General features: G+C 41.8%; 1 protein-coding gene across 3 annotated transcripts; it reads right to left on the reverse strand.

The window, feature by feature from the left end:
• Nucleotides 1-767: 767 nt before the first annotated feature.
• LOC125900693 (uncharacterized) lies at nt 768-24963 on the reverse strand. 3 transcript variants are annotated; one of them, XM_049595861.1, is made up of 6 exons: nt 24804-24963; nt 24480-24549; nt 6485-7114; nt 4292-4622; nt 4009-4184; nt 768-3659 (listed from the first exon to the last, which is right to left on the reverse strand). In XM_049595861.1, the coding sequence occupies exons 3-6, from the start codon at nt 7084-7086 to the stop codon at nt 3428-3430; spliced, it is 1341 nt and encodes a 446-aa protein (XP_049451818.1). In that variant the 5' UTR covers nt 7087-7114; nt 24480-24549; nt 24804-24963; the 3' UTR covers nt 768-3427. The 3 variants fall into 3 exon arrangements, with proteins under 3 accessions (XP_049451818.1, XP_049451816.1, XP_049451817.1); XM_049595859.1 differs by lacking the exon at nt 24480-24549; XM_049595860.1 differs by lacking the exons at nt 24480-24549; nt 24804-24963 and adding an exon at nt 17889-18181.
• Between the last annotated feature and the right edge of the window lie 445 nt (nt 24964-25408).

Genomic DNA, 25408 nt, shown 5'->3' on the forward strand with positions numbered 1-25408 from the left:
TGTCTGCTAGCAAACGACAGAAAAATGCCTCGGAGCTGCTGTGAGGTGGGATACAGTACCAACAGGGTAAAGAACCCAGAACAAAGACAAAAACTGGACATTACATTGAGGATGTAGCCAACGCTCATAAAGATGAGGCTATTAAATAAGTTACAGGTACTATTTCGTCTTGACTGTTCGAGGTTGAAGCTAACTAAGCTATGTAATGCCTGGTTTGACCTTTGTTAGCTTGAATGATGATCGCACCCGGTAATTTAATCAAATAAATAACAGTATGTCACTACTGGCAGTTCAGTGGGATCTTATCTTCTCAAGATCAGGTAAGGAGAAGATGGCGCTGAGACTTCGGGTGCTAAAATAATCCTTTGACACACCGAACTGAACTGTTTTCCCCTCTGTTAGGCGTAGTTTTCAAAGCATGACATGCTGCGCTCCGTCTCTATAACGTAAACAAGAGATAAATACATAAGATTACAGCGAGGGACACACCTGCTGCAGACTTGAGCAAATAGAAGGTCACTTTCTACATGTCAGATAACAGTGCTCATTTCTAAAAGTTCGTCAGTAGTTAAGGTATTTGCAACACATTCATTGTTCAGTCGCCTGTTCAACTCAACCTGTGATTATTTTGAGTTCATACGAGGACGCAGCTGCTTTTTTAATTGGAGTTTCCACACCCCGAGGACTCTTGTAGCCCAAACACCCTGGAGAGGTGATATGATGGCAGAGGTTAGTTACTGAACAAAGACCAACCAAGTAATTGCTGCAAAAAAAAAAAAAAAAAAAAAAAAAAAAATCAAGACAAACAGAACTGCGTCTGACCAGAATCATTGAAACTAAAAACAAACAGTTGTTGTCTCAAACCTCTCGATCTGAAACCTCAGCCAATAATCAGTCATCTTACTGACAACATCTCTTTTTGTGTGTTTAGTTGCATAAATGTTTTTACACTTTCAGTAGTATTGTTGATGTGTTTTTAAAGCCATGTGTGTGTTCTGGCTCTTGGAATGATGATGTCAGGACCCTGTTTTGGTCCAGACTGAAAACTCAACATCTCATCAGTTTTGTGCAGAAATTCATTGTCTCAAGTTGATGCATCCTAACGACTTTGGTGATGCTGTGACTTTTTCTCTTGGTTTTCAGTCCACTGTTATCTGGACTGCCATTTAACTTGCATACATTAATGTCCCCTGAAGTATTACCTCAATGATCCCTTGACATCACTGTGCCTGACTACAGCCTTACAGAGCAGCAAGCAGGGCTGTAGATTATTAGCGCCCTATTTAAAGGATCTGTAGACTCTTTTAGGGCCGATGTCACAATGAGGTCAGTTTGTTAGCTAGAGGCAAAACACGACTTGCCACCTAATGTGGTCTTGTTGTGTTATTGGGAGCCAGAATAGAATAATTATGGCTCAAACTTAAATTTATCACTGACAGCCGCCACTGCCGGTCAACAAAAACAAAGACAGCTATGGTTAAATGTGATAAACAAAAGGACTGGGCAGAGGTGATTATCAGAAATGCTCACATGTGCAGAGCACACTTCATATCAAGTTAGAGAAAAGTCAACCTAATCAGAAATCGGGGAGGTATTAAGAGGGATATTGGATTTCTTCGTAACGCAAACTTTTTAGCGCATTAGCTAACGTTAGCTTCTATAGCAAAACAAACTGACGGAAACTGTTCAAGTGTCGTCCTCCTTTTTAAGACAGGCATTGTAATCAACCACAAAGCTTCCTGTGACATCATCCATCCACTGAGTGAGAGCGTATGGGTCGGCTAGTCTGGTCCCGTTGGTCAGTGTTTACTTATTCAAGTAGCACTCATGGTCCCATAGAGTGAGCGACCTGACATGGCGCATTCATAAATTCAAACTGACGCTCTACACTAAAATGAGAGCCCTCTTGGTCGAAGAAACAGAGCGTTATATTTCTATATGAATTAATGAACGTTTAAGTTAATCACACATACACTTCACTCAGCGCTCTGCTGCTCCGTCTCCCCAAACAGAGTTCCTAGCTCTGGATAACCTAATGGGACATTCCCTCAGTGCTCAAATTTTTCGACACTCAGACACTCGGAATGAGTATATCTGAATTCACCACTCCCATCATCTTCCTCCATTGTCTAAAACAAGCCAACAGAACTTGCTAACTAGTGCTAGCTAATGTCTGTGTTTTGCCTCCAGCTAAGCCCCGCCCACCTAAACATGCCATACTGTTTACTAACAGTAAAAGAGTCTAAAGTGCATGGTGCAAGTGCATTTAGAGCAAGTCCACTTCTGCTAGTTAAACAGCACATAATCTGGGCACAAAGTAAAACACAAGGGGCAGATGTGCTGTATTAAGTCCCTTAAATTAATCATAGGTGTGTTTTGGGAATAACACAAATTCAATCAGTGTGTCATCTCCCATTCCCTTTAACAGCCAGGTGTGCCTGCACCTGGTGCACTGCTATTTATACAGCAGCTTTAGCAAATTAGAGAGCTGAGTGGTTTTCTGCTGAGAGAAATACAGTAAGAGCAGAAATGTCACTGCAGCAAATATCATGGGACATTTTAACAGCAAAACTAAAAACTGTGGTTATGAACTTGACAGAGGAAACAGAACCAAGCTTTTAGCTTCTGAAATAATCAATGATATTACGCTGCTCCTTGTGTGTAAATAAGCACAGCGTCTCTTGTAAAGGGGAGAACAGCAGCGAACAGCAGCTCTGTAGCTCTGCTATGTTCACATTTTAGAGAATGTAATTTAAATACTGTGCCATTCTGACTTTAGACCAGGTTTTTGTTGGTCAGTGGCACAATTGCTTTCTGCTGCCTCAAAAAAGGGCCTGACCATACCTCATTTAAAGATCTACACAGCCATGGCCACACAGATAACCACAATTACATTTGCTACTTACACAGTGTGGGTGCTGGCTGTAAAAATGGCAACTGTATCGCTCTGAAACTAGCAGTAACAGTTGCGCTGTCTTTGAGTAGGTGTAAGATGGCGCCCTTTGTCTTAGAAGAGGTTGTTGGATAGGGAGTGCATGTTCAGAGAGGATGTCAAGGTGTTATATTATTAGTTTGAATATTCAGTCATAGATAAAATGCAGGGGGAGGGTGGTCGCAACTGATTAGGACACTTAGTCGCTCTCCAAACAGTCAGTGCATCTACAGTACTTTGAAAGTTGAGCATTCTTAAAATAAAGACAACTAAGCAGCGTTTAATCCAGTGTAGTTTTTAGCATCAGTGCCAGCATTATGACAGTAGTCGTTGACGGAAGGGGGTGTGGTGTCCCTTTAGTGCAAGATAAGGAATCATTTTAGAAATCAGTAGCAGTGACACTGAGATTAAAACAGGATGATATGAAATGACCCCGCTGCTGAGGGTCACATTCAACCTGTTCAGCACGTGTGACATCAGAGTGTCTATTACACATCAGCTCTGCCCCTCTGGGCTCAGCAGCCCCGCTCTCCTCAGTGCTTTGTCCACATTGGGAATCAGCTCTTCGTGGAAGTCCCACAGTCGTTTGTCCTCATTGAGCTGCTCCAGCTTCAACGACCCCCGCAGAGGCACGCGGACATGAATGAGCCGACAAATCTCCATCGGAACCTTAATCTGTCGTCCATAATGCCTGAGCACGTCATGCACTGAAGTACGCACCACCAACCTGTGAAGCACAAACATAGATGATTTAAGTGCAGTCATGACAAACTGGGGGCTCATCCAAACAAGTAAACTGTGATGAGTAGATCACGTGCGTTTGAATTTGAAGTTGTCAGAGTATTGAAATGTGCTGTAATTTCTTTGTAGGGTTTCTATTTAAATGTTAAGGGAATTAAAGAAAGAAAGTGATGTTTTCATGTGTCCTCAAATGATGTTTTTATGTGCAGTCAAGTTGGTGAGGCCGTTTCTTCATTTCCTCTCGGGGCCACTGTATAAATATGTTATCTATTGAACCAAAACACTGAGTGTGGGTCCTGAATTTGTAACTTCTCAGTCTGACATGTTCGCCCTACCTTGGCTGAACAATCATCTTGTATGGGTGGTAAATATTTCTGTCGGGGTCCTCCCTGTAGATGTGCTCCAGAATATTAACTCCCGGCACGGCGTCCCACTGAGGCAGGTGAAACCTCCCACTTGGCTCAAAATGTTTCTTGGGGAAGATGTGGTTCTCAATGAGGTAGATTCCTGTCTACATGGAAGATGGAGAGGGATTGTAAATACTGAATATCAAATATGATCCTAAAGTTTGGATATTGATCTAATATGTCTTTTTCAAACATGCCAAAAATAACCTACATTTGGATGCTGCTCTTGGAGCATGTCCATCAGAGACATCAGATTGTTGTGCTGGTACGGCATTATAATCTCATCAATGTCATTCAACAAGACGTAGTGTGAGCGGGCCATGGATCTGTAAATACACTCGTTAAGGGTGGTCAGCTGGCCGAAGTAGTGCACGTCCCCTCCGCTCTGTGAGAAGAGCCAGCCACGAGATGGATTCAGATGCTTGTCGATGGGCCAAGGAACCATCTCCACGAAGCCCTCCTGGCTGTAGCTCTGCAGCAGGCGCTCCAGGTCTGGGCCACAGCTGGTGTTGTAAATCACCACTCTGTCTACACCCAGCAACCTGCAGTAAGATAAAGGGTAAGGGTAAATGGGTAAAATATTTGTGACTGACCAACAATATTGCCATCCCCAGAGCTCCCATACCAGTAAAGTCATTTTTGTATGTAGCCTAAATTTCATGTGACAGTCACAGCTGGCTGTTTGGCTAACACATTACGCTACATGGGTTATGGCTATGTCTGTTCCTATTAGATTTAGGGATGATTTTGCTTTCAAAAAGCCCGACACCCATCAACCAGTAATTTATTAGTTACTTTTTCTAAAAAACACACATAAAATTACATGTCCAGTGCTCCACTGACTTAATGAGCTTTAGCGCCATATTCCAAAACCCTATCCGTTTAAAGGTGGTGAAATGCTTTGTGATGTAAATGTTTTGCCTGGTATTTTATTTTCAGTTGGCTTTGCTGACAGACAGCCAGACAGCTACATTAACGCGAAAAAAAACGTGAAAACTCTCCCACTGCCCACAGGTTAGCTAAAGTTAGCCTTGGCTGCTTTGCACTGCCCCCGACCCAGGTCAAGTGGGAGCTAGCTAGGGGTGCCGCTCATTTGCAATTATCGTCACTGTCCCGGTGGCAGGCTGGGAGGTGATGCCGAAACATGGTGGCCAACATCCAGTCCACCAAAAAAATCCCTTTGTGAGTTATCAGCTTCATCTAGAGCCACAAAAGCCCTTTAGCATGTTAGCTATGTTAGCCCCGCTAACCTTGCGGACCCTGCTTGCATGCTGAAGGGAGTATAGCTCATAATCTAGCCGCTTACTCACCCATGGCAACATGGGGTGGGTGGGGGGAGACCGGAGGGTGGGCACAATGTTTCCATGGCAATGCGGTACCGTTAGGTAGCTCACACCAGACTCAGCGCAGTAAACTAAAGAGAAGTAAAATTAACCTATCCGCCTTATTCCTGAGGGCACTACTGTAGAAATGATTATGTGCGCAACTTCCAGGTGAGATAGCGGAAGTAGCAGTAAGCTAGTTAGTCCCATAGATGGTCTGTGGCTACTCTTGGCAGCTAACTGCCAACGCTGGTCTTTAGTTTAGCAAATACCAATTTATGTTTTAACAACTATTTAACTAATGTTAACTTAGCAAAATATCTTTGCGGAGCTCTACCTGTTGTGCTGTCCATGTCTGTAACGACTAACAACCAGTCTAAGCTAAATTTTTGTCTTCAGCAACTGTGTATTGAACTCAGAACAAGGTTTTAAATCAATCACAAGAAAAAAAAAAACGTGTAAACTGTGTCACAGATGAGCGGAGGATTAGCTGGGAAACATCACATTTATTCACTTTACATGGAGCTACAGTTAATACTGAATTATGTTAAATGTTTGCCGAATGTGTTAGTATCTCTTAATAAGTCATCAGAAATCAGAAATCCACTTAAGAAGGAGCAGATGTTTACCTTAAGCTTGCTTGGGCCAGGTTAAAGTTCACAATATTTTAACGGAGCAAGGCGAGGTAATTGCTAGCGTTCTCGGTTGACAAGGAACCGGTTTCGGTTCAATGTCAGAAGTTGCACCCATAATTCACGCAAGGTATCATGGGGGCTAGGAATAAAATGGATAGACCAACTGGCATTACTGGTCAAACATTTTGTCTGTGCTTAACTGACTGACAATTAACCGTTGACATCCCTGATTAGAACTTTTGTGTTCGTTCAAATTAGTTTGGCCTTGACATTTTGTAAACATGAAAGCCCTACCTAGCAGCAACAGTAACACCTGTATAATGTGATGCACTGCAATAGTACCTTTGCAAAGGTTACAGTATTTTTTTTTCCCCAATAGTGTCAAAGAAAAGGTGAGTCAGTCGGTTATTTATTTTTTTTTTTTTGTAGTGTTGTTGCTGTGCTGACCTGTACATCTCCAGGGTCTGTGCAAACTGAAGCACATTGTTGTAGTTTCCAAACAGGTTGGAGACGCAGACGGTAAAGTTAAACTGCAACTTCCTCTCCTCGTTCCCATTGATCTTCTGGTTTCTTATAGGAAGCCAGATCTGGTTGGCTAGTATCATCTCTCTGTCTGGATGAGTCAGGAGACTGACATGTGTAGCGCTGCAGTTATCAGGAATCTGACACATGACATCAGTGGTGATGAAAGGAAAACCAAAGCTGTCTGAGTGTTTCAAAATTTTTGTTGGAGTTGTGTGTGATAACCAGTCAGCACAGCAGAAAAGACAGTAAAGGGATTGGATGGAGTCTCTCCTAAATATGCCAATGATGCGAATATCGAAGTCCTTCACTCTCTGATCCATGTAGGCTGACACCAGGAAGTGCTTGGTATTGCTGAGGGGGGTGATGGTCTGCTCAGAGACCTGCAAGCGGCAAGTTTTAAGAGCTACACATGGCTTTGGGGCGGTCCTGTACGTCATGGATGTGATAGTGATACAGATAATGAAGATGAGGGTAGCAATGAGGAGGAGGAAGAACTTCCTTTTGTACTCTTTTGCCTTGTCCATCCAGCCACAGATGGCATAGATTCCCAACCTGTGGCAGAAAAGTTAAGAGAGATTACACATTTGAGGAAAAAGGCAAACTGCAACATCCTTAACAGATGTGATCAGCACAGACAGATGTGCAACTCCAAAAGCACCCTCTGTTAATAACTGTTGTTTTTTTTTTTTGTTTTTTTTTGTTTGGGATTTTTCAACACCTGTTTTTTTAGTTGAATTAGCCTCATATTCTTTCATGATGTAGATTTCTATTCATGTAGTAACATACCAGTTTTAGAGCCACTTGTATCCATTATCACTCCAGTCCAACACAGATGGTCCTGGTTGCCAAAACATCCTTATGCATACCCATGTTTTATGGCACAAAAGCCACTGGAAACGCATCCATTACTCACTAAAAAACACCCATGTTCCATGGCACTAAAGCAGATGGAAATGCAACAACAGGTTGCCAAAAAACACTCATATTTGGTGGCACAAATGTACGTGGAAACACAGCTGGAAACCAAACAAGAGTCGCTAAAAAACACTCATATTTGGTGGCACAAACTTTGCGTTTCACGATGCATTTGTGCCTTTAAATGTGGTTGCTATAAAACACAGATATTTGGTGGCACAATCGCGGCTGATAGCACAGCCACTGGTCTTAAGAAAATCATCAGTTGGTGACAGAAACACCACTAGTCACTAACATACACCCACATTCAATGGCACAAACATGGCTTAAAACACCACCAGTGGTCGCAGAAAACACCCACATTTGTTGGCAGAAACACAGCTAGAAATACCCATTCATGGTGGCACAAACGTGGTTGGAAACGAGACTACTGGTCACTGAAAAACACCCACACTTGGTGCCAGGAACACAGCTATAAACACCAAAATTTAGGGGCACAAACGTGGCTGGAAACATGACTACTGGTCACCGAAAACACCCACATTTGGTGGCAGGAACACAGTTAAAAACACCGCGGCACAAACATGGCTGGAAATATGACTTCAGATTGCTGAAAAACACCCACATTTGGTGGCGCATACGCCACTAAAAAAGCTGCTGGAAACGCAGCTGCTGGTCACTGTTGGTTTCACACAATGGCCTCTAGTTTGGCAGCCATCTTGCCTAGATGTCGTGCCATCCACCATAACCTCCACCTCCTGATGACAAAGTTGGCTCATATGTCTTTTAGAGACACTGATATTATATGTATGAAACATACAAATTTAACGTATCAGTGGTTTGCAGAAATGAACAATGCTAACATTTTCTTCTGGCAACTGGGCTGAACTTTTGGAGTATGACCTGAAGAGGAGTTTACAGTCTACGTTAGTATTCTCAACGCAGTGTTATTTGAGTTAACTGCTAATATCAACATGCTAACAAGCTCAGAACCACAATGCTAGCATGCTGATGCTGACCTAGAATATTGTCTTTTACGTTCCTTATCTTAGTTTGGCGTGTTAGCAACATTTTCTAATTGGAACTAAGCACAAGGTACATCTGAAGTATTGGATCAATTAAAACTTTGACCTGTTGATGGAACTCAATGAAGAGTCAGGATCACCAAGATTACTGCAATTTGACCTGATGGAAACATGACTGACTATACCAAATTTCAAGGACGATTGTTTTATGGGTTGCTTCACTAAAAATCAAAAGTTACCTTTACTGTGGTTGAAATATTTTAGTCTGGACCCAGAGCCACAGCCCTGTTGTGTGGTCTGACACTAGCTGCTTTACTGAATTATTATTGAGGGGTAAGCCCTTCTGTTTATAATGCTGTCTTAGGTTACTTCCTTCTAGCTAAGTAGGCAAACAGGATGCTTCATTTAATTGAATGCAAATACTCTCTCCCAACAAAGCAGTGCTGAGTTTCTGGGGGGAGTGAAACTGAATCTACAGCAAATATTACTGAACAGAAAACTGTTTGAACAACACAATACGGTTTTGTTAAAAGACCTGAGCAGGTGTTTTCACTTATCCTGGCTAATTAGACCTCTTAAGTAAATCAGACATAGACCGCACACTCCCACAGATTTTGGAGAAGCGCTCCAGTCATCCAAAATAAGTGAAATCACCTGTGTGGGTGCACCATGGATTTGCAGGGCCTGGTGCCCCCCGACAGCTGCACTGTGTTTGCAAGAGACTGTGCCTAAATCAGCAGTGATTTAATACAGTTTTGGAATTCACAGACAAACAATGTGTTGTTTAATTTGAAGGATTCTTTGGTTCAAGGTCCTATAAACCTAAAAATATTACCTCCTCCCTCATCCTAATAACATGTCTTTAATAGAGTAATGTCTTATTTTTCCACCTCCGCTCACCTGATCCAGTTACTGTGGCATTACAATCCCACTCAAACTGTAATCACTGAAAGCACAATGCATACAATGTATATTTATAATAAACTAACCCACTTAAAGTCATGTTTAGTTTCCTTGATAAAGATGACAGATATATGAACAGATTTTCTCTTATTTTTGTTCTTATCCACAATTTGTTCTTATTTTGTTAGTATCCTTTGGTTTCTGGAAATCGCCAGTGTTTTTTTATTTTTGCTTACTAAACCCTCAAATGTCCAGTCCTGTGTTTTGAGTCTCTTTATTCTGTGATGTAATTGGGGATGTGGATGGGTTGTGTGAATGACATCCCACTTGCTGCATCTCCTCACTCTGTGGTGAGGAGCACATTGTGGCCACATAAAAAAGGCAGGAGTGACCTCGGCAGAGTCTGAGGAGATGGAGTGACTGATGTCAAGAATCCTCCAAAAAGGACGTTTAAGGTGATCGAAAATTGATTAAGAGACATAAAGGATTGCGCGTTTGATTCTGAACACATACATGTGCACTGCTTTACTAGAAACTGAGGTTTAGAGAGTCAGAGAAAAAAGTGGTCAAGAGACACGTTATTTTCACAGTCCGCAAACTGTTTTCCAACGCGACGAAATGTGTTTTAAATTTGAGGAACATAAAAAAAAAAATACATGAATATCATATAATCGAATTTAGATTATATATATTAGAGTAGTTACAATGATTTGATTTCTTAATTTGTGGGCTAAAGCAGTAATATTGGTTCCTTGATTCCAATTAAGACTATAAAAACCCTTTGATGATTTGGCTGAATAACTGGCATACTGCTTTTAGATGCTTTAGCCGTCCAGGTCTTATAGCTCATTTATACTTCCTTCGCGTACGAAATTTTTTTTGTCTGTTTCAAACATAATTGTCACTGCCCTCATCCTTCCACATGTACTTTACAAGAGCACAGATACAGCCAACAGATGGCACTAGAGGGTAGGGCTGCAACTAACGATTATTTCCATTATTGACTAGTCTGTCGATTATTTCCCCAATTTGTCGACTACTCATTTTATCGAAAAATGTGTTAAAATGTTAAAAACTGTTGGCCTGTCTCTCCCAAACCCCGGTATTATGTCATCTAATGTCTTGTTTCGTACTCACGCCAAAAGGGTTTTAGTTCACTGTCATGGGAGAGTGTGTAAAGCTGCCAATATCTGAACGTAAGAAGCTGCAATAAGAGTGTTTTGGGGTACTTTTATAGTACTTTTCTACGAAAAAAGACTCAAACCGATTAGTCAACTACTAAAATAGTCACCGATTATTTTAATAGTCGATTAGTCATCGATTAGTCGACTAATCATTGCAGCTCTACTGAAGGGCAGCAACGATATTGTACCTTTAAATGGAGGCAGCATTGTGGACGGGCCGCGGACTGTGAGGCCATTATATACATCCCGAAATGTGGATGGAGAATTCTTTTCACTAAATGTCTTCGTTGTCTCCTTTGGTCGTTTCTTGCCTGAAGTACACTACACTGCCTCCATGATCTCCAGGGGTACTGCTCTAACATCTGTATCCGTAAGCTTTCAGAAAATGTGAACAAATATAGATGAAATGAATGCAGAGTATTGACAGAAGGCTCCGTCCGTCTCCGTAACTAATGTTGAGCAGAGAACGTGTTTTCAGAGATCACACAGATCTATTTGATGAGACAGATGAATGACTGCTGAGCCACTTCAGATTTATTTTATTATTTTTACTTAAAAACTAAGTGTGTCTACATTTCTCTGCCCCCTTTACCTTTTTTGTGTGTAAATCCTCACTGTATATTTCCTGTTGTACTGTACAAACAATTGTCGCACCATCCATCTTCCCGTTTCTAAAGATCTTATCCTGCTGAGCTCTGCAGACATTGGAGCCTTTCCCAAACATGTTGGACAAGAAACAAGGGTACACTCTTGACAGATGCCTTGCTATTACAGGGCACTCAGATAAGGCATGGCAAACACTTTCACAAAACTATTCTGGTAATTACAAATAAGCTAGAAAGTTACTCCTGCAGCTTGGAAAGGGAGGAGTCGCTGGTTTCGAAAGTGTTTTTCTCCATTCTGTGTTCACAAATTAAAGATTTTCTTTATGATACTGGATGTAGAATCACGGGACTCTCCCAGATAATGTTATGATCCTGTAGGTTTCTGTTATGGTTGCCAGCTTTATTTAAGATATTTTCTGAGAAATCATGTTTTGCCCTTCAGTTTGGCACGGCCGCGACTGTTTTATCAAAGAACCAAATTGTTTTCTAAGAGAGTTGTTAATATTTTGTATTGGTGATTTAACCAGAACCATTTTCTCAAAGATGGATCTATGGATCTCAAAGACCTAAAGATTCTCATATTAATCAGGTTGGGACGTTGTTGGCGTTTCTCTTTCACACATGTAGCACACAATAGGAGACTGTCTGTGTCAGGAGTGTTCTCACCTACTGGAAATACATCGTCCACACGCCCACTCACTCACTGTGAATGCTCTAAGTAATTACCTGCTCTATTCACACATGGGCTTGATTTGATATTACATGGACTTTTCACTGGGGAGTTGACAGGGTTAGGTCCATTTAATGTCTGATTTAACTGACTTGAACAATTGCGTTCTCACATATAGCTCCTCCGACTACTGTCTAGATAATTTCAGGTCTGCAAAGGGCTCAGGAGAGTCTGATGCTCCAACTGTGAGTCATGAAACATTATGCTAAAAATGAAAAGGACTTTTACTTCCAGAACCAGAGGCAGAAGTTAAGTCTAACACTGCTTGAGCAACAAGTGATGAATCAGAGAACTGCTTTTGCTCTGCACATGTTGCAAAACCTCTGGCTGCTTTCCACCACAAGCTTTAAATGGTTAATTTCAAAAATAAGTGTTTGCGCGCTCCAACATCTGCTGGATGAGGACGTTTCTCTTTCTCAAGAGGAAATTAGCCAAGCGACGAGTAGTAGAGCCCTGTGCGGACTGTTTTCTTCATCCCGCTTCTGCCCGCTCCTGCCCGCTCCTGCTGAATTTCTGACCATTACCGCCCGCAACTGCAACATGTGTGTTACACTCCCGCCCGCACCCGCAATGTGTATGTCCGCTCCCGCAAAACTCTGAGAATTTATGCCTGCACAATAATAGAGATGCATTGATTTTGTGTCTTCTCCCGTCCCGCACGAGAAAACACATTATTATTAATAAAGAGAATCATGGGGCTGTTTCGTTTCCCTGGCCTGCATGTCTTATGATGCACTGGTCAGGAACAGCGCTCCTATTTCATTGTTTTCATTTAGTTTTTAATGAAATAAAGGCTGTTTCATATTCTATTCTCCTCCTCTGGGGCCGGTTGCACCAACTGGTCTTAAGCCTGGTCTTAAGCTAAGTCGGTCGTAACTTGGCGTTCTAAGTCCGACCTAATAGTTACGCCGGTTGCACAAACAGGGCTTAAGCCTTCTTCTCACTAAGACCGGGCGTAAATCTTACACCTAGTCAAGAGCAGGCGTAAAGTCATTATCAAGCTGCTTTCATGCGCTCTAGAGCGCAGAGAGCGCAGCTTGATTATGGCATGTCTCATCCACCGTCTGCATACGAGCAGGCATTTAGACGGGAGAGGGTAATTAGAGACAGAAGCAATTGGACATAGCCTTTATAATGACGAGGAGCTGATTGAGAGGTTTCAGTTCGGTAGGAGAGATCTGTTTGAACTTACTGAAGAGCTGTCACCGGATTTACAGTTTGTGTTGGGCTGCAACGCAGTACCACCACCAGCCTTCCCACCAGGCAGGGGAATCCTCCCCAAATACGTCAACAATGATGTCACTGTAAATTGAGGTTTTCGGGGAGGACCCCCGCCAGTTGGATGATTTTTTTTTGGACGAGATGTATTTTTTGCCTTGCTGAGGAGATCTTTCCACTTCTTCCTCACGTCAGCCTTTGTATGAAGGCAGTCAGAGTCTGAACATGTATTGATGTGCCCCGTTATCTCTGCCCATACCGAATGTTTGCTCTTATTTGTGATACGTCTCTGTGCTTGCTGTACAGCTTGATTAATTTTCTAATTTCAGCGTCGGTAAAGTTTTTCGTTGGTCCTTCATGTTTTCTTCAAATCTTAAACTGTAAGTAAACTGTCAACACAGATGAGAGGGGCTGTCAATTGTCAATTCATCTGTCAAGCACACGGGGTGATTCAGCGGCGCATCATTTAACGTCACCGCGCTCCTCTAGGCAGGCTGCGAGGGGCATTCACATGGACGCGCACAGCTAAAACCAGCGTAGCTAAGACCAGGCGTAAGCCCTGTTGGTGCAACCTGCGTAAGTCCACTCCTTAAGACTGGTCTTAACAAAGACCGTCTTAGGAGTTACGACCAGCGTAGTAAAGACCAGCTGGTGCAACCGGCCCCTGTATTCCCCTGTATCACAAGACAAAATGCAGTAACATCATATTCGTTTAAAACTGAGATTTTAAACTTTTTGATATATACTGACATCTTCCTGACTGAGGTTTTTCAATTCAGAATTTTAAGAGATCTCAGTATCTCCAACTTTTGTTTTGATTCCAGTGACATTCATGTGCCGCAATGTAATTAAACTACCCTTAAATCACATATTTAAATGCATTTAATTATGAATTATTACACTTATTTCACTATAATCTTATTAACATAGTTGAACAGACATCCAGCAAAACAGACACAGACACAGACTATACATGATCAAAATTAAGATTTTTTCTAAATAAACTAGTTTAAAGGGATAAGAAAGCTGAAAAACACATTTTGTTGTTGCATTGTTTCCCCCTCAGATTATCATAACAGCATGCAGCAGCTCTATCTGCTTTTTTTTATTATTATTTTTGAGTAAAATAATCAACTCAAAAATGTAAAAACACAGGTATTACAACTTCCTGTTACTGCTTCCTCTTGTTCGAGCGGCACCAAACAGTCTGTGTGAAGAGGCAGAACGCATTGGCCGAAAATGCAAATGAAAAGCAAGAGCCCATCGACCATCACTGACAGTTGCATATATGCAAATGCATATGCAAAAATCTGTTTAAAGATGATTTGATATGGCTGGTGCATGGAAGAGGAAGTCTTAGCCTGGATATCCGCTGGCTACAGCAGATCTTCAGAAAAATGGACATATAAAGAGAACTGGATGCAGCGTGGGAGGCAAAGCATCGTTCATTCATGTGAACGCTGCTTAGAGGCACATGAAGCAAAAAAAGTGCAATTTCCACAGTGTGAAATTACCCAGATCACCTGCATTATGGGGCCAATAAAGCAAGCACACTAGAGACTTGCCAGGATATGTACAGCTTAAGGCAAATTTGAATTCAGAATTAAATTTACTTTTAAAATAACCAAAACTGGAGGTAATTAGGCATGAACCAACATCAATGACTCAGGGCTAGAGACAAATGCTCAAATGTTTACTTTGATATAAAACATACTTTTTTTGGTGAAGTAAACAAGTTAGACTATCTCCTTCAAATGCTGAAATAAAAACTTTGAATATATTATACTATTATAAATGTATCCATTTGGTTTGCCTTGATAAAAGCTTGTTCATTTGTCATTTGTTTGTTAATGTCGGAGGCTTTTGGTAAATTATTTAAAATAGATATTGAGATTTTACAATGCAATGTCAGAAAAAGAAAGACTAATATCCTACGTCCCATATCTTAGCACTTTTTAGACTTCTGAAAAAACTGATTTAAGACTTTTTAATGCCAATGAAGGCTTTATTTTAGGATTAATAAATTCAATGCCTTTAAAGACTTTAAGGCTCTGCAGGAACCCTGCTTACACCAGCCAAGTGGTTAACTTCCAGTTTAGCCCTCCACTATCTTCACTGGGGTAATAATAAATTCATCTAGGGGTTTTCTAGACTTTCGAAATGTTATCAAACCGAACTGACCAATTCCCAACAGTGAAATCAGTCATTTTGCAGTGGTTGTGACCTTAGAAAAAGTTTTCTCCACTGACTTACAAAGGTCTCCTAGACAATGTAGGTCTATGCAGAAAAGTCTGTCTGGGTCCCATGGCATCATTTGGCGAAAATCAGAAGTTGTAATTCCACATTTGTAAAACTGACTTCAAAGCTCAAGGCTTTTTTTGAGGGCTCTCATTTCCCCCAGAGGCTTATCATTGTTCAGAGAGAGGATAAACAGAGGCACAGTGACAAGAAATAAATCAAAAGGTTAAATCATGATGCAGATTTTCTCCCACATTACTCACACATGCTCTTGAGACTGTGCATCACAGCCACCCACACACCCACACACCCACACACAAAATCCTTGAACACTGCCTTTTTAAAGCCTTTTCACAACTACTTGCGCACTGACACTGCTCCTCTGAAGAAAGCAGTTTATCTTAACATTACAGCTGCAAAGGAGCTTATTCATGTCTGAACCCATGAGCTGTGTGAACATAAACTACAAGTAAATGCCATGTTATCATGCAGAAAGAACAACCAGTCCTTAAGGTGTAAACACTAGAAAGCATACACGCTGACTCATATTTGACTGATAAAAAAAAAAATCAACATGTGCCTCAGTGTAAAGATACTGTTTACATGTAAGGACAAAGCCTTGGATAACATATGGGAACGCTTCTCAAAATAAATAATATTATAAAAACTTCTAATCTCCATATGAGGCTGAAGTATAGAACAGCACAGTTTTGCATTACCCCATGGCTGGACCAGTTAGGAACCACTATAGACTGTTTTGGTGTGAGTTGCAGAGTGTTGGAGATATCAGCTGTAGAGGTGTCTGTCTTCTCTCCAGTATAATGGAACTAAATGGCAAACATCTCTACAGCCGATATCTCCAACACTGCAACTCACACTAAAACAATCTAGATCAGTGGTTCCCAACTGGTCCAACCATGGGATCCAGATTTCTTACTTACTTACTCACTCATCAGTTCAAGGTCCACACAGTTTAATATACTCAGCATCATACTTGCATTTGGCCATGTCTTAGAGCTAGTTTGCTGTCTCTGTCAAGTAGCTGTCTGTTCGTCACACGCTCTGCAGCAGGAAATAGCACTTCAAAATGAAACTTCTGTGCTCGATATGCACTATACTTAAGCTAGGTGCACAACCAAATGCATTGACGGATTGACGCTGACTGGAAGGTTGATTTCTATGCGGTTGATAATTAATCTATATTTTCTATATACTTTATTTTTGCGCTCATTTCCATAGCCCATTTCGCACCTATATATCAGCTCTTTCAATAGTACACTACTCAACTCGTCTCAGTTCAGTTGGTCCAGTGACAGTCAAGTCAATGTCTTTGCAGGAAGATATTGCTAGCTCTTCTGCTAGATGACTTCGCTAACAGCTCTCGCCAACAGCACACTAGGTAGCTGCCCGCATCTGGCCTCTGAGCCCAGCAGCATTGTTCTGGGGGTGGGGAATGCGTTGGCGAAATGCTCCGTTAAAACAGGAAAAATAGGTTGTGTTAACAACGTTTTAAACTGAGGATCTGACTCAGCTGATTTGATATTAAGGGGGAGTTTATTTCAATAGCTTTGGCATGATTGCCTTTTGTTATAAGTCTGGACTGTGGGACTTTTAACGACAGCTGGTTCTCTGATCTGAGGGACCCTGGAGCAGGGGGTTGGGAGCTCTGAAATATAAGGCGGAGCCAGACTGTGTAGGGATATGAAAGTTATTAATAGCACATTAAACTGAATTCTGTACTGAATGGGGAACCAGTGTAAATCAGGCAGAACTGGGGTGATATGTTCCCTATACGTGGAGTATGTGAGAAGCCGTGCTGGTGCATCCTGTGCCAATTGTAAACGGTTAACAGATGCACAGTTTAGACAAGTAAACTGGGAGTTACAGTAGTTTAGGTGTGCGAAAATGAGGGAATGGACAAGTTGATCATGTTTTTGGAGAGCACTGACAAATCAGAAATGTTGCCAAGGTCAAATCAAACAACACTTACAAACTAACACATTAATAATAATGGCAACATCACACTGACAGCAGCCACTCTGCATTATGAATAACTAAACTTTTGATCCTTTAGGGTACATCTTGTCACGAGTAGCCTTTTGCTCCAGGAAATGATTTGAATACTTCCTTTAAGGCTACAATATAAAGGGTTAACATTATGTAGCAGTATAAACTCCAGGTCCAGTACAAATGCTGCTGGGATGAGCTGTTAACAGAGTACCAACCGAACTTAATACACAAACAGTGATTTAATGTTAGTAAAGCTGCACTCTACATGTTATAATATGACAGTCTCGTGATATTTTAGGACCAGTGTTATACAGGCTGTATTGAGTGCATGACATGAACGCTGTGGAATAGCCTATTATCAACGATTTACGTTAGTCGAGAAGATACTCCGAGTACTAAAATAGATCTACACTTTATACTTCAATTACCACACTTATAAATCAGTTCTGTTAGTTATAATGTTAATATAAAGACACTGTTAAACATAAAGTAACTCACTGGGAGCTGAAGTGTAGCTCTCCTGCTGTAGGACGGTTAGCGGCTGAAGACCCCCGGAGAAGGTAGAGGTGGGCGGATCGATACCAAAGTAGCCGGCCGCAGATGCTACGTTTACTGACCGATTCCAGCGTCAGGCGGATCGATACCGAAATAAAGCAACAGTTTCTCTCCTCTATGGCTCACCTTTTAATATTTCAGGAGTAAAACTGTCTGTGTAAACAACGTTCGTTTCTGTCGGGAACACCTCTAGTGCAACTCTGTGCCTTTCCGCTGCTGCTTCTGCTCCTGCTGAGGTGTCGCGTGCATTCGAACAACACACGCGCCCACACGCGCAGCGAACCAATGCGCGCGCCCTCAGTAGTGTCTGTCTGACACCTAACTGCAGTCACAGAGGAAAGAAACCAAAGCTCCCCTGAGACACACACACACACACACACACAGTTACAGAGTCTCCACACATTTCCATGGACAAAATTTCAAAACTTTTCCATGACCTTTCAAGGACCCAAAAAAGTGGGGCACAACATGGGCACAACCTGACAAATTTTAGTTCTGGCTAAATGTTATGAAACTGAGATTTTTTTCCACATCTCTGCTACCAATAAACAGTTGTTTTTTCTAGAACTTATGCCTGGTTCACACTACACAACATTTCTGTCCATTCTGACAGTCACTTTGTCAGATCATCGATCATCGATTGTGGAGTCAATGGTGCCGTGACTTGGCCGACAGACATGACAGACTACACGACGTGTGTGATGTCATCTGGTTATTCTTCTCCTATTTTTGATTATTAGCCCCTTTTCCACCAACATTTACAAGAACTTTTATTGCCAGGAATTTATTTACCTGGGTAAAAGAATTCCTGTGTAGTTTGTGTTTCCAAGGCACCTCAACGTTCCAGGAAATGTATTCTAATTAGAGTGATGACGTAGTTGATTCAGCGTGTGCCCTATATTTGGCTCCACTGGGGCTGTTTGTCTCAGCCAGCAGCTACATTTAAAAGTACTTTAAGATAAGTCAAACTAAGTTAGTCTACATACAGACCGCTGTCATTTGAGCTTATTAGTAACAATTAACTATCAACCGAACTAGCGTGCTGTCCTTGTGTAAGACATAACGTTAGTGTCGGTAGATGAGAGACTGTGGACGGAACATATTGAATATCGCCGTCTACATGTTAACATGTCCATGCTTGCTGAACACATGTATTGATAAAGTATTGGCTTCTTACTCGCTAAGGTTTAATGTCACTTACAATAACGAGTGTATCTGCCGTCAACTCGAGTAATTTACGAGTTATCTTCACTTCCTTTCCACTGCGGCCGCTCGGCTGTTCACTGGTTACAAAATGTCGCGTTGGCATGTGTGTGTACGTGTATGTGGAGGAGTTCAGCGCCGGCGCAGAGGAGAACCGATACCATTAGCGCTTATCAATACTACTGTCTTTGACAATTTAGCCCCGGGGCTAACTTAGTACCAGGTTTCGGTACCCATCCATAATCAAAACACAAACGAACTGAAGCTTGTAGAAATGAAATAAAGTTTGCAGCTGCAGACACACAGACACAGAAGTGCGGAAAGCAGTGTTCTTCAACACTCAGCCCCGCCCCTCAAGAATTCCAGGTAATCTGAAAAGTCCTACCCCCCTACTAGGTACTTTTTTCAGGGAAAGTTTGGGGTTGAGGGAAAGTTTTTTACCCGAGTAATTTCGGTGGAAACGTGCCGAGGTTTTTCAAAATCTCCGGTAAATTAGAAAAGTTCCTACGGTGGAAAAGGGGCTATTATTACTATTATTTCAGTCACTGTGTCTGTTCATGTGCCAGCCGAAATGTTGTTGTAGTAACGTAAAGTGCCGCCAGATGGCAGGAGCTACATTTGAAGTACTGTACGCAAACATGCAAGTCAATGAATCGTCCACAACAAGTTCCTGCAAATGTTTCACAATAAAAGCCTTTTTCGAAAATGAAGGGATTCTCTCAGCCAAAGTTATAAGGGGTTTTTAATTTTATACAGATACAGGAAGTGTTGAGTTTGAAATTACAGCGCGATGTGTTAACTGTATCAAGGCAAATGGTCAGTTTATGACATAGCCTGTTTCAAATGAATACTGCAGTTGCAGTACGTAAAAGCCCCACCCCTATTTTTAATTTAGTACTTTATATCCGTCTCCATTATGAAGAAGTAACATTGTTTGCTAGCTTGATGCTAATGGCAGTACTCACCTGACTGATATTGTGTAGTGTGTGTCCGGCATTACCTATCTTCTACAACTGACCTTTCACTAAGCCCTGCCCCTTTGTGATGGTCCGTCAAGCTACAACCAACTGCACTCCCTGATAAAATACTATCACAATTTCAGAAAAAGCGAATCCGGAGAGAAGCAGACAGAGGGGTCTACAGAGTCTGTGTTTGAACAATCTGGAAATCCATTGGTTAAAAAAAAAAAAAGAAAGAAAAAAAAGTTTCTTCCTTTACCTCTGGAGGCACTGCCCGGTAGTTTTTCGACTAACGGAAGTGCAGGGGCCTCGGGGATCGCTCACCCCCTTCACTTCCGGCAGTGTATAAAAACTCCGGTTCGGAGTATAAAAACGCTGCCGCTAATGCCCTTTTTTTCCCTGTTGTGAGGAGTGGAAGGTGTGCTGGTGGATGCACAATGCTTGTAAGTTGTGCTGTTGTCCATGTTTTTCGTGACGAGACAGCGTCCTTTGACGCCATTTTGGGTGGAGCGGTCACCATGGACACGGAGCTTGCTGTTTCTGTAGGTACACATTTCCTGGGGACACCTGCACATCTCGGCCCCCGCCCCCTCTATTGTGATTGGCTGAAGCGTAGCATCGTTCAACCTCAAAGCCCCCCTAACCTCCCCACCCCCCGTAGTTGTCTTTCACACAGGGCTGCCACAGATTCAAAATCTGTCTTGAGAGATTAGTGTTTGAAGGATATATCCAGGATGTCAAACTGGTTACAGCAGGTTAAAAAGACAAAGATAGTTAGAAGCTAAAGCTGAACTATAGGCTACAGATCACAGTGTAAAAGTGAACCACCACATCACTGCTGATCACCACAGAAGACAATGAATATAAAGGGAAACTTTGCTGATATTGAACCAGCTGTGTGGCATCACAGTGTGTGCAGATGAACAGTGTCTGGCTTTGCCCCCCTGACGCTGCAAGCACCCGGACCTCCGCCACCGGATGAGCAGTGAGAAGTCAAACATCATTCATCTACGCACACTGTGATGACACAGAGCTGGTTGAATATCAGCAAAGTTTCCCTGCTTCCCTTCACTGGTTCCTGTACAGCAGGGTCGGTCTTTATTTCACTGTTAAAATCATTACAAAGCAAAAGCAGCATGTGTATACATTCAGTAGGCTATATCTTCAGTAGCTAGCTAGCTAACCCTGCACTTTTCAGGGTTTGATTTTGGTTTTGGAACAGGGAAGAAATGTGTATCTTTTCCCAACCTCTCCAGGTAACGAGTATCATTAATATGTGACATTTTCAGTGACCCATCTACAAAAAAATTCTGGGGGTGCCACTGTCTCCTCAATAAAAGTACTAAGCCGTTTCTGGCCATGTTTATTTGGTTATCCAATGGAAAACAAATTTTCTGTTGTTGCCCGTCCCTATTAGAGGGTTAGGCTAATGTCTGAACCCATTTATTTGATTTGATTTCTGCTGCCACTTCACCCTCTTTTCCCCTCTATCTGCTCCTTTCTCAGCTTCTCCAACATTGTATTTCTGTTTTAAAGTCAGTGTTTATTAAACTCAGCGCTGGGCGTGACCAACGGCATGAACAATTTCATGAAACTGCCTCACAATGAAATAGAAAGAAGTCAAACACACATAGAAAATAAAAACACATTAAGAAAACAAGTAAGTGGTCTCTAACTTGTCTTAAGGTATAAACGGTATTAACACTATGTAGCCTACAGCTGCTGACACACACACACACACACACACACACACACACACACACACACACACACACACACAGAGCAAATGACCCTATTCATCATTAAGCACTAATAGTCTAGAGCATGTCATACAAAGCAACGCACCATTAAAGGCATTATAAGCTCATTAATGTTATGTGGTATTAGCCTACTTCACTGCATGTTGCTCTTTGCTTGGCAACCCGTGAACTCACAAGGGCACACGTTTCCTGTAACAGCCACGATGAGATAAATCAGTTAAAATACATTCAGAGAAGTTTGTCTTCTTTACAGCCGCATTAACAATTAGAGTCAAAACCTGCAGGCTGTATGTATTGTGTTTTTTTCTAGGGCGGGATAGAGAAGGCAACAGTTCTGATGGTTTGCATATTTCTGAACTTCCTCTTTTTATTTCATGCATCAACAGACACACAGACTGCCGCAAAGTTTGTCTTACCAAGTGGTTTCAGGCATGTGTGGTGACAGAATGAAGCCAGACAACAACAACAAAGGGGGAAAAAGTCATATAAGTGTTATTTTCTTGTTATATAAGTGTGTGTCACACACAAATAATAAATTACTTTGGTTATCATGCCACATAAGCCGCTGCATTATAATGCACTAACCCAGTAACCACCTACCTATCAGTTGGAGCATCTTCTTTAGGAGAATTATCAGGAAATACACCGACCAGCCACAACATAAAAACACTCCCTAGTGGCAGTGGCCCCCCAGCAGGACAATGTACCATGGCACACCAGAAAAACTGCTCAGGAATGGCCTGAGAAACATCCGGGGAATGCCACCACCGCAATGCCAGACACTGCAGCCTTGGTGGTGGCTCCGCCATGGATCAGACTTCACCGTAGGGCAGAGTCCTGCAACCAGAATCACTTTTATCAATCCGCAATTCCTTTTATTTTGAAAGTCAATAACACAAGATGAACCTTAGACCCCGTCGTCACATTTGTCACCGATGTGGAGGACTCCAGTGATGAAACTTTGCAGCCTGTGGATGAGGTGGCAGCCTACATCAAGCACAAGACACCCAAGGAGGATCATTTTGAAGTTTTATGGTGGTGGAAAGAGCATGCTGAAATGTTTGTTTCCCATTTCAGTGACTGCGCAGAATATTTCTGCCATTGGTGCTGGTACTGAGCTTTACAGGTATGGGCAAAAGGGACTCGTGTCGTGCAGGACTCTGGGGCATCGTGACATCCCCAGATGCTTAATCTGATTGGGATCTGGTGAATCTGAATGCCAGGTCGATGCCTTGAGCTCTTTGTCGCATTCCTCTGGCTACCGTCAGGGAGTGTCATTACCATGCAGCGGTGTAGTGGTCTGCAACGATATTTGGGAGGGTGGTGTAAGTGGCATCCACATGAATGCCAGGACTCAAGGTTTCACCACAACACTGCATTGTAACAATGATCAATGCTTTTCACTTGACCAGTCAGTGGTTTTAATATTGTGGCTGGTGTACAGTCTGCCCCCTCCTAATCAGCTCCAGACTGTTCAGAACTCAGTTGCCAGGATTTTAACCAGAACCAGAGACGTGATCACATCACTCCAGTTTCAGCTTCTTTACACTGGCTCCCATTTTGTTTTAGAATAGATTTTAAGATTACTGATTACTTTTAAGGCTCTTCGTGGTCTCTCTCCCAGCTATATCTCTGACCTCTTAGTGCTGTAGACACCAGGAATTACTTTGAGGTCCTCGGGCAGAAGCCTGGATGAAAACTAAAGGGGACAGAGTGCTGTCAGGGCCCCGGGGCTCTGGAACAGTCTGTCTGAGGAAATCAGGTCAGCCAAGGTAGTTATCTGTTTTAAGTCCGCTCTTAAAACATACTTTTATCGGACAGCCTTTCCTGACTTTACTTGAGTTTTAAGTTCATTTAGACTGTCTTTTATTTCAGCAAGTTTTATACACTAAAATGTTTTTATCAGTTCTTTTAAAAATTGTTGTTTTCACGTCTTGTCTGTTTTAATTACCGACACGTAAAGCACTTTGTATCTCTGTTGAGAAGCGCTTTATTGATTAAGATTATTATTGCAATCAGTAACAACTGAGGGCCACTCTAATGAGCATTTAAACACTTGGTTCCAGTTCGGATTCAACTTCTTTCTCCCCTTGTTTCTGAAGTCAGCATGTGTAGGACCTACTGTCTAAACCTAGGGCTTAATTTCCACTCAAAATTCTGTTTTTGTTCCTCTCACTTTTACAGTTTGCTTGATTTCATTCACTAAAAGATTACTCCACTGTGTCCGATTAATTTTCCAACTGCCAAAATCCAGATGGGGTTGATGCCCAGTATAAAATGCCTTCTGCCGGTAAATGATACATCTGTGTTAATAAAAGAAGAAAGCCAAGAACTGGGTTGTGTGTAACAAGTTTCACCTGGCGTTCGTGAAATGTCAGAAGGGTGGAAAGAACGGAGGTGGGGAGGGAATATCAATTTTTGTTTCCTTAAAAGTGAACTGAGTCACTCCTCAAATTCTGCACAAAATAGGGTGTGTTCCACCTTGTCCCAAAAGACACATGCACAACGACACCAGTGGATAATAAATAAACAGAGTTGTCAAGATAAAAGACAGATTTTGCATATTTCAGTCAAATAACCCCAATAAATAAAAATGAATAAATTGCCAGTACCTTCCAAGTTTCTTTTCTTATTCTCTTGAGCTAATGCCTTCTAAGTCTTCATGTGTTACTTTGATGAACACTGAAAATGAATAGATTTAAAATAATAGTCACCAGTATAACACACAGAGAAATCACTGGAGCCCCAGCGAAGCAGAGAAAGGTTCCATGTACGCTATAAGGAAGTAGAAAAATGTAAGAAAAGAAAAGCATAGAAAGGCAGAAAAAACTATAAAGTTAAAGTATTACCAGTAACAGTGTGATGTTTAATCTAACAAGCTGTGAGCCAACACACACAGACCAATAAGCAACAGATCATTCCTTATATTGTCTCACCACATCTTGACGACTATATCCGAATCATTTGTAAAATGTTGGCTCTTTGATGTTTCCCTCTCTGCTGAAGCCCTGAGCCGACCCAGTGATCCGATCAGTCTGACGAGCCTCATTCTTGCTCGGACTCAAGTCACTCAGCAACACAGTATCGCGCTGAACGCCTTTGGAAATAAACTACAAATATACTTTGCCCCTGGAGCACCAACACAAAAGACTCCAACCTACTTGGCACCACCTGCCAACATGCAAGCAAACCTGAGCACTGAGATTATGGATTAAGTCGGTGTCAAATGTCTTTTGATGGGAAGTGGTGAAGGAAAGATTCCTTGTTCAGGGAAATGCTGCTCATTCATGCTGAGAATAACAAGTATTGGCAGTTGCAATAGTACTAATAAGTCATATTCTAATAATAGCTGTACTCAGGAGTAATAATCTCTTTAGTTAAACTAATTTCCGCCAGCAGATGTCACTGCAGAGCAAACATTACCCATCATTCTCTGTTGCTGCATTGTATTTGTTGCACCCTCATCATGCCAGATGGCACTTTATCACAGCCATATTTGATTCACACGAAAATAGGGCATCTCAGTGAATATGGCATCTTT

Source organism: Epinephelus fuscoguttatus, linkage group LG14, assembly GCF_011397635.1.
Source record: "Epinephelus fuscoguttatus linkage group LG14, E.fuscoguttatus.final_Chr_v1".
NCBI lineage: Eukaryota > Metazoa > Chordata > Actinopteri > Perciformes > Serranidae > Epinephelus > Epinephelus fuscoguttatus.

What these genes read in the sequence shown, in the direction of transcription:
- LOC125900693 (XM_049595859.1), bottom strand. Translation starts at nt 24,916, where the DNA reads ATGAGGCTCGTCAGACTGATCGGATCACTGGGTCGGCTCAGGGCTTCA. An exon ending in GATATAGTCGTCAAGATGTG is followed by an intron (nt 7,115 to 24,803) that starts GTGAGACAATAT and finishes TTTCTGCCACAG; the next exon opens with GTTGGGAATCTATGCCATCT. An exon ending in CAGACCCTGGAGATGTACAG is followed by an intron (nt 4,623 to 6,484) that starts GTCAGCACAGCA and finishes ATCTTACTGCAG; the next exon opens with GTTGCTGGGTGTAGACAGAG.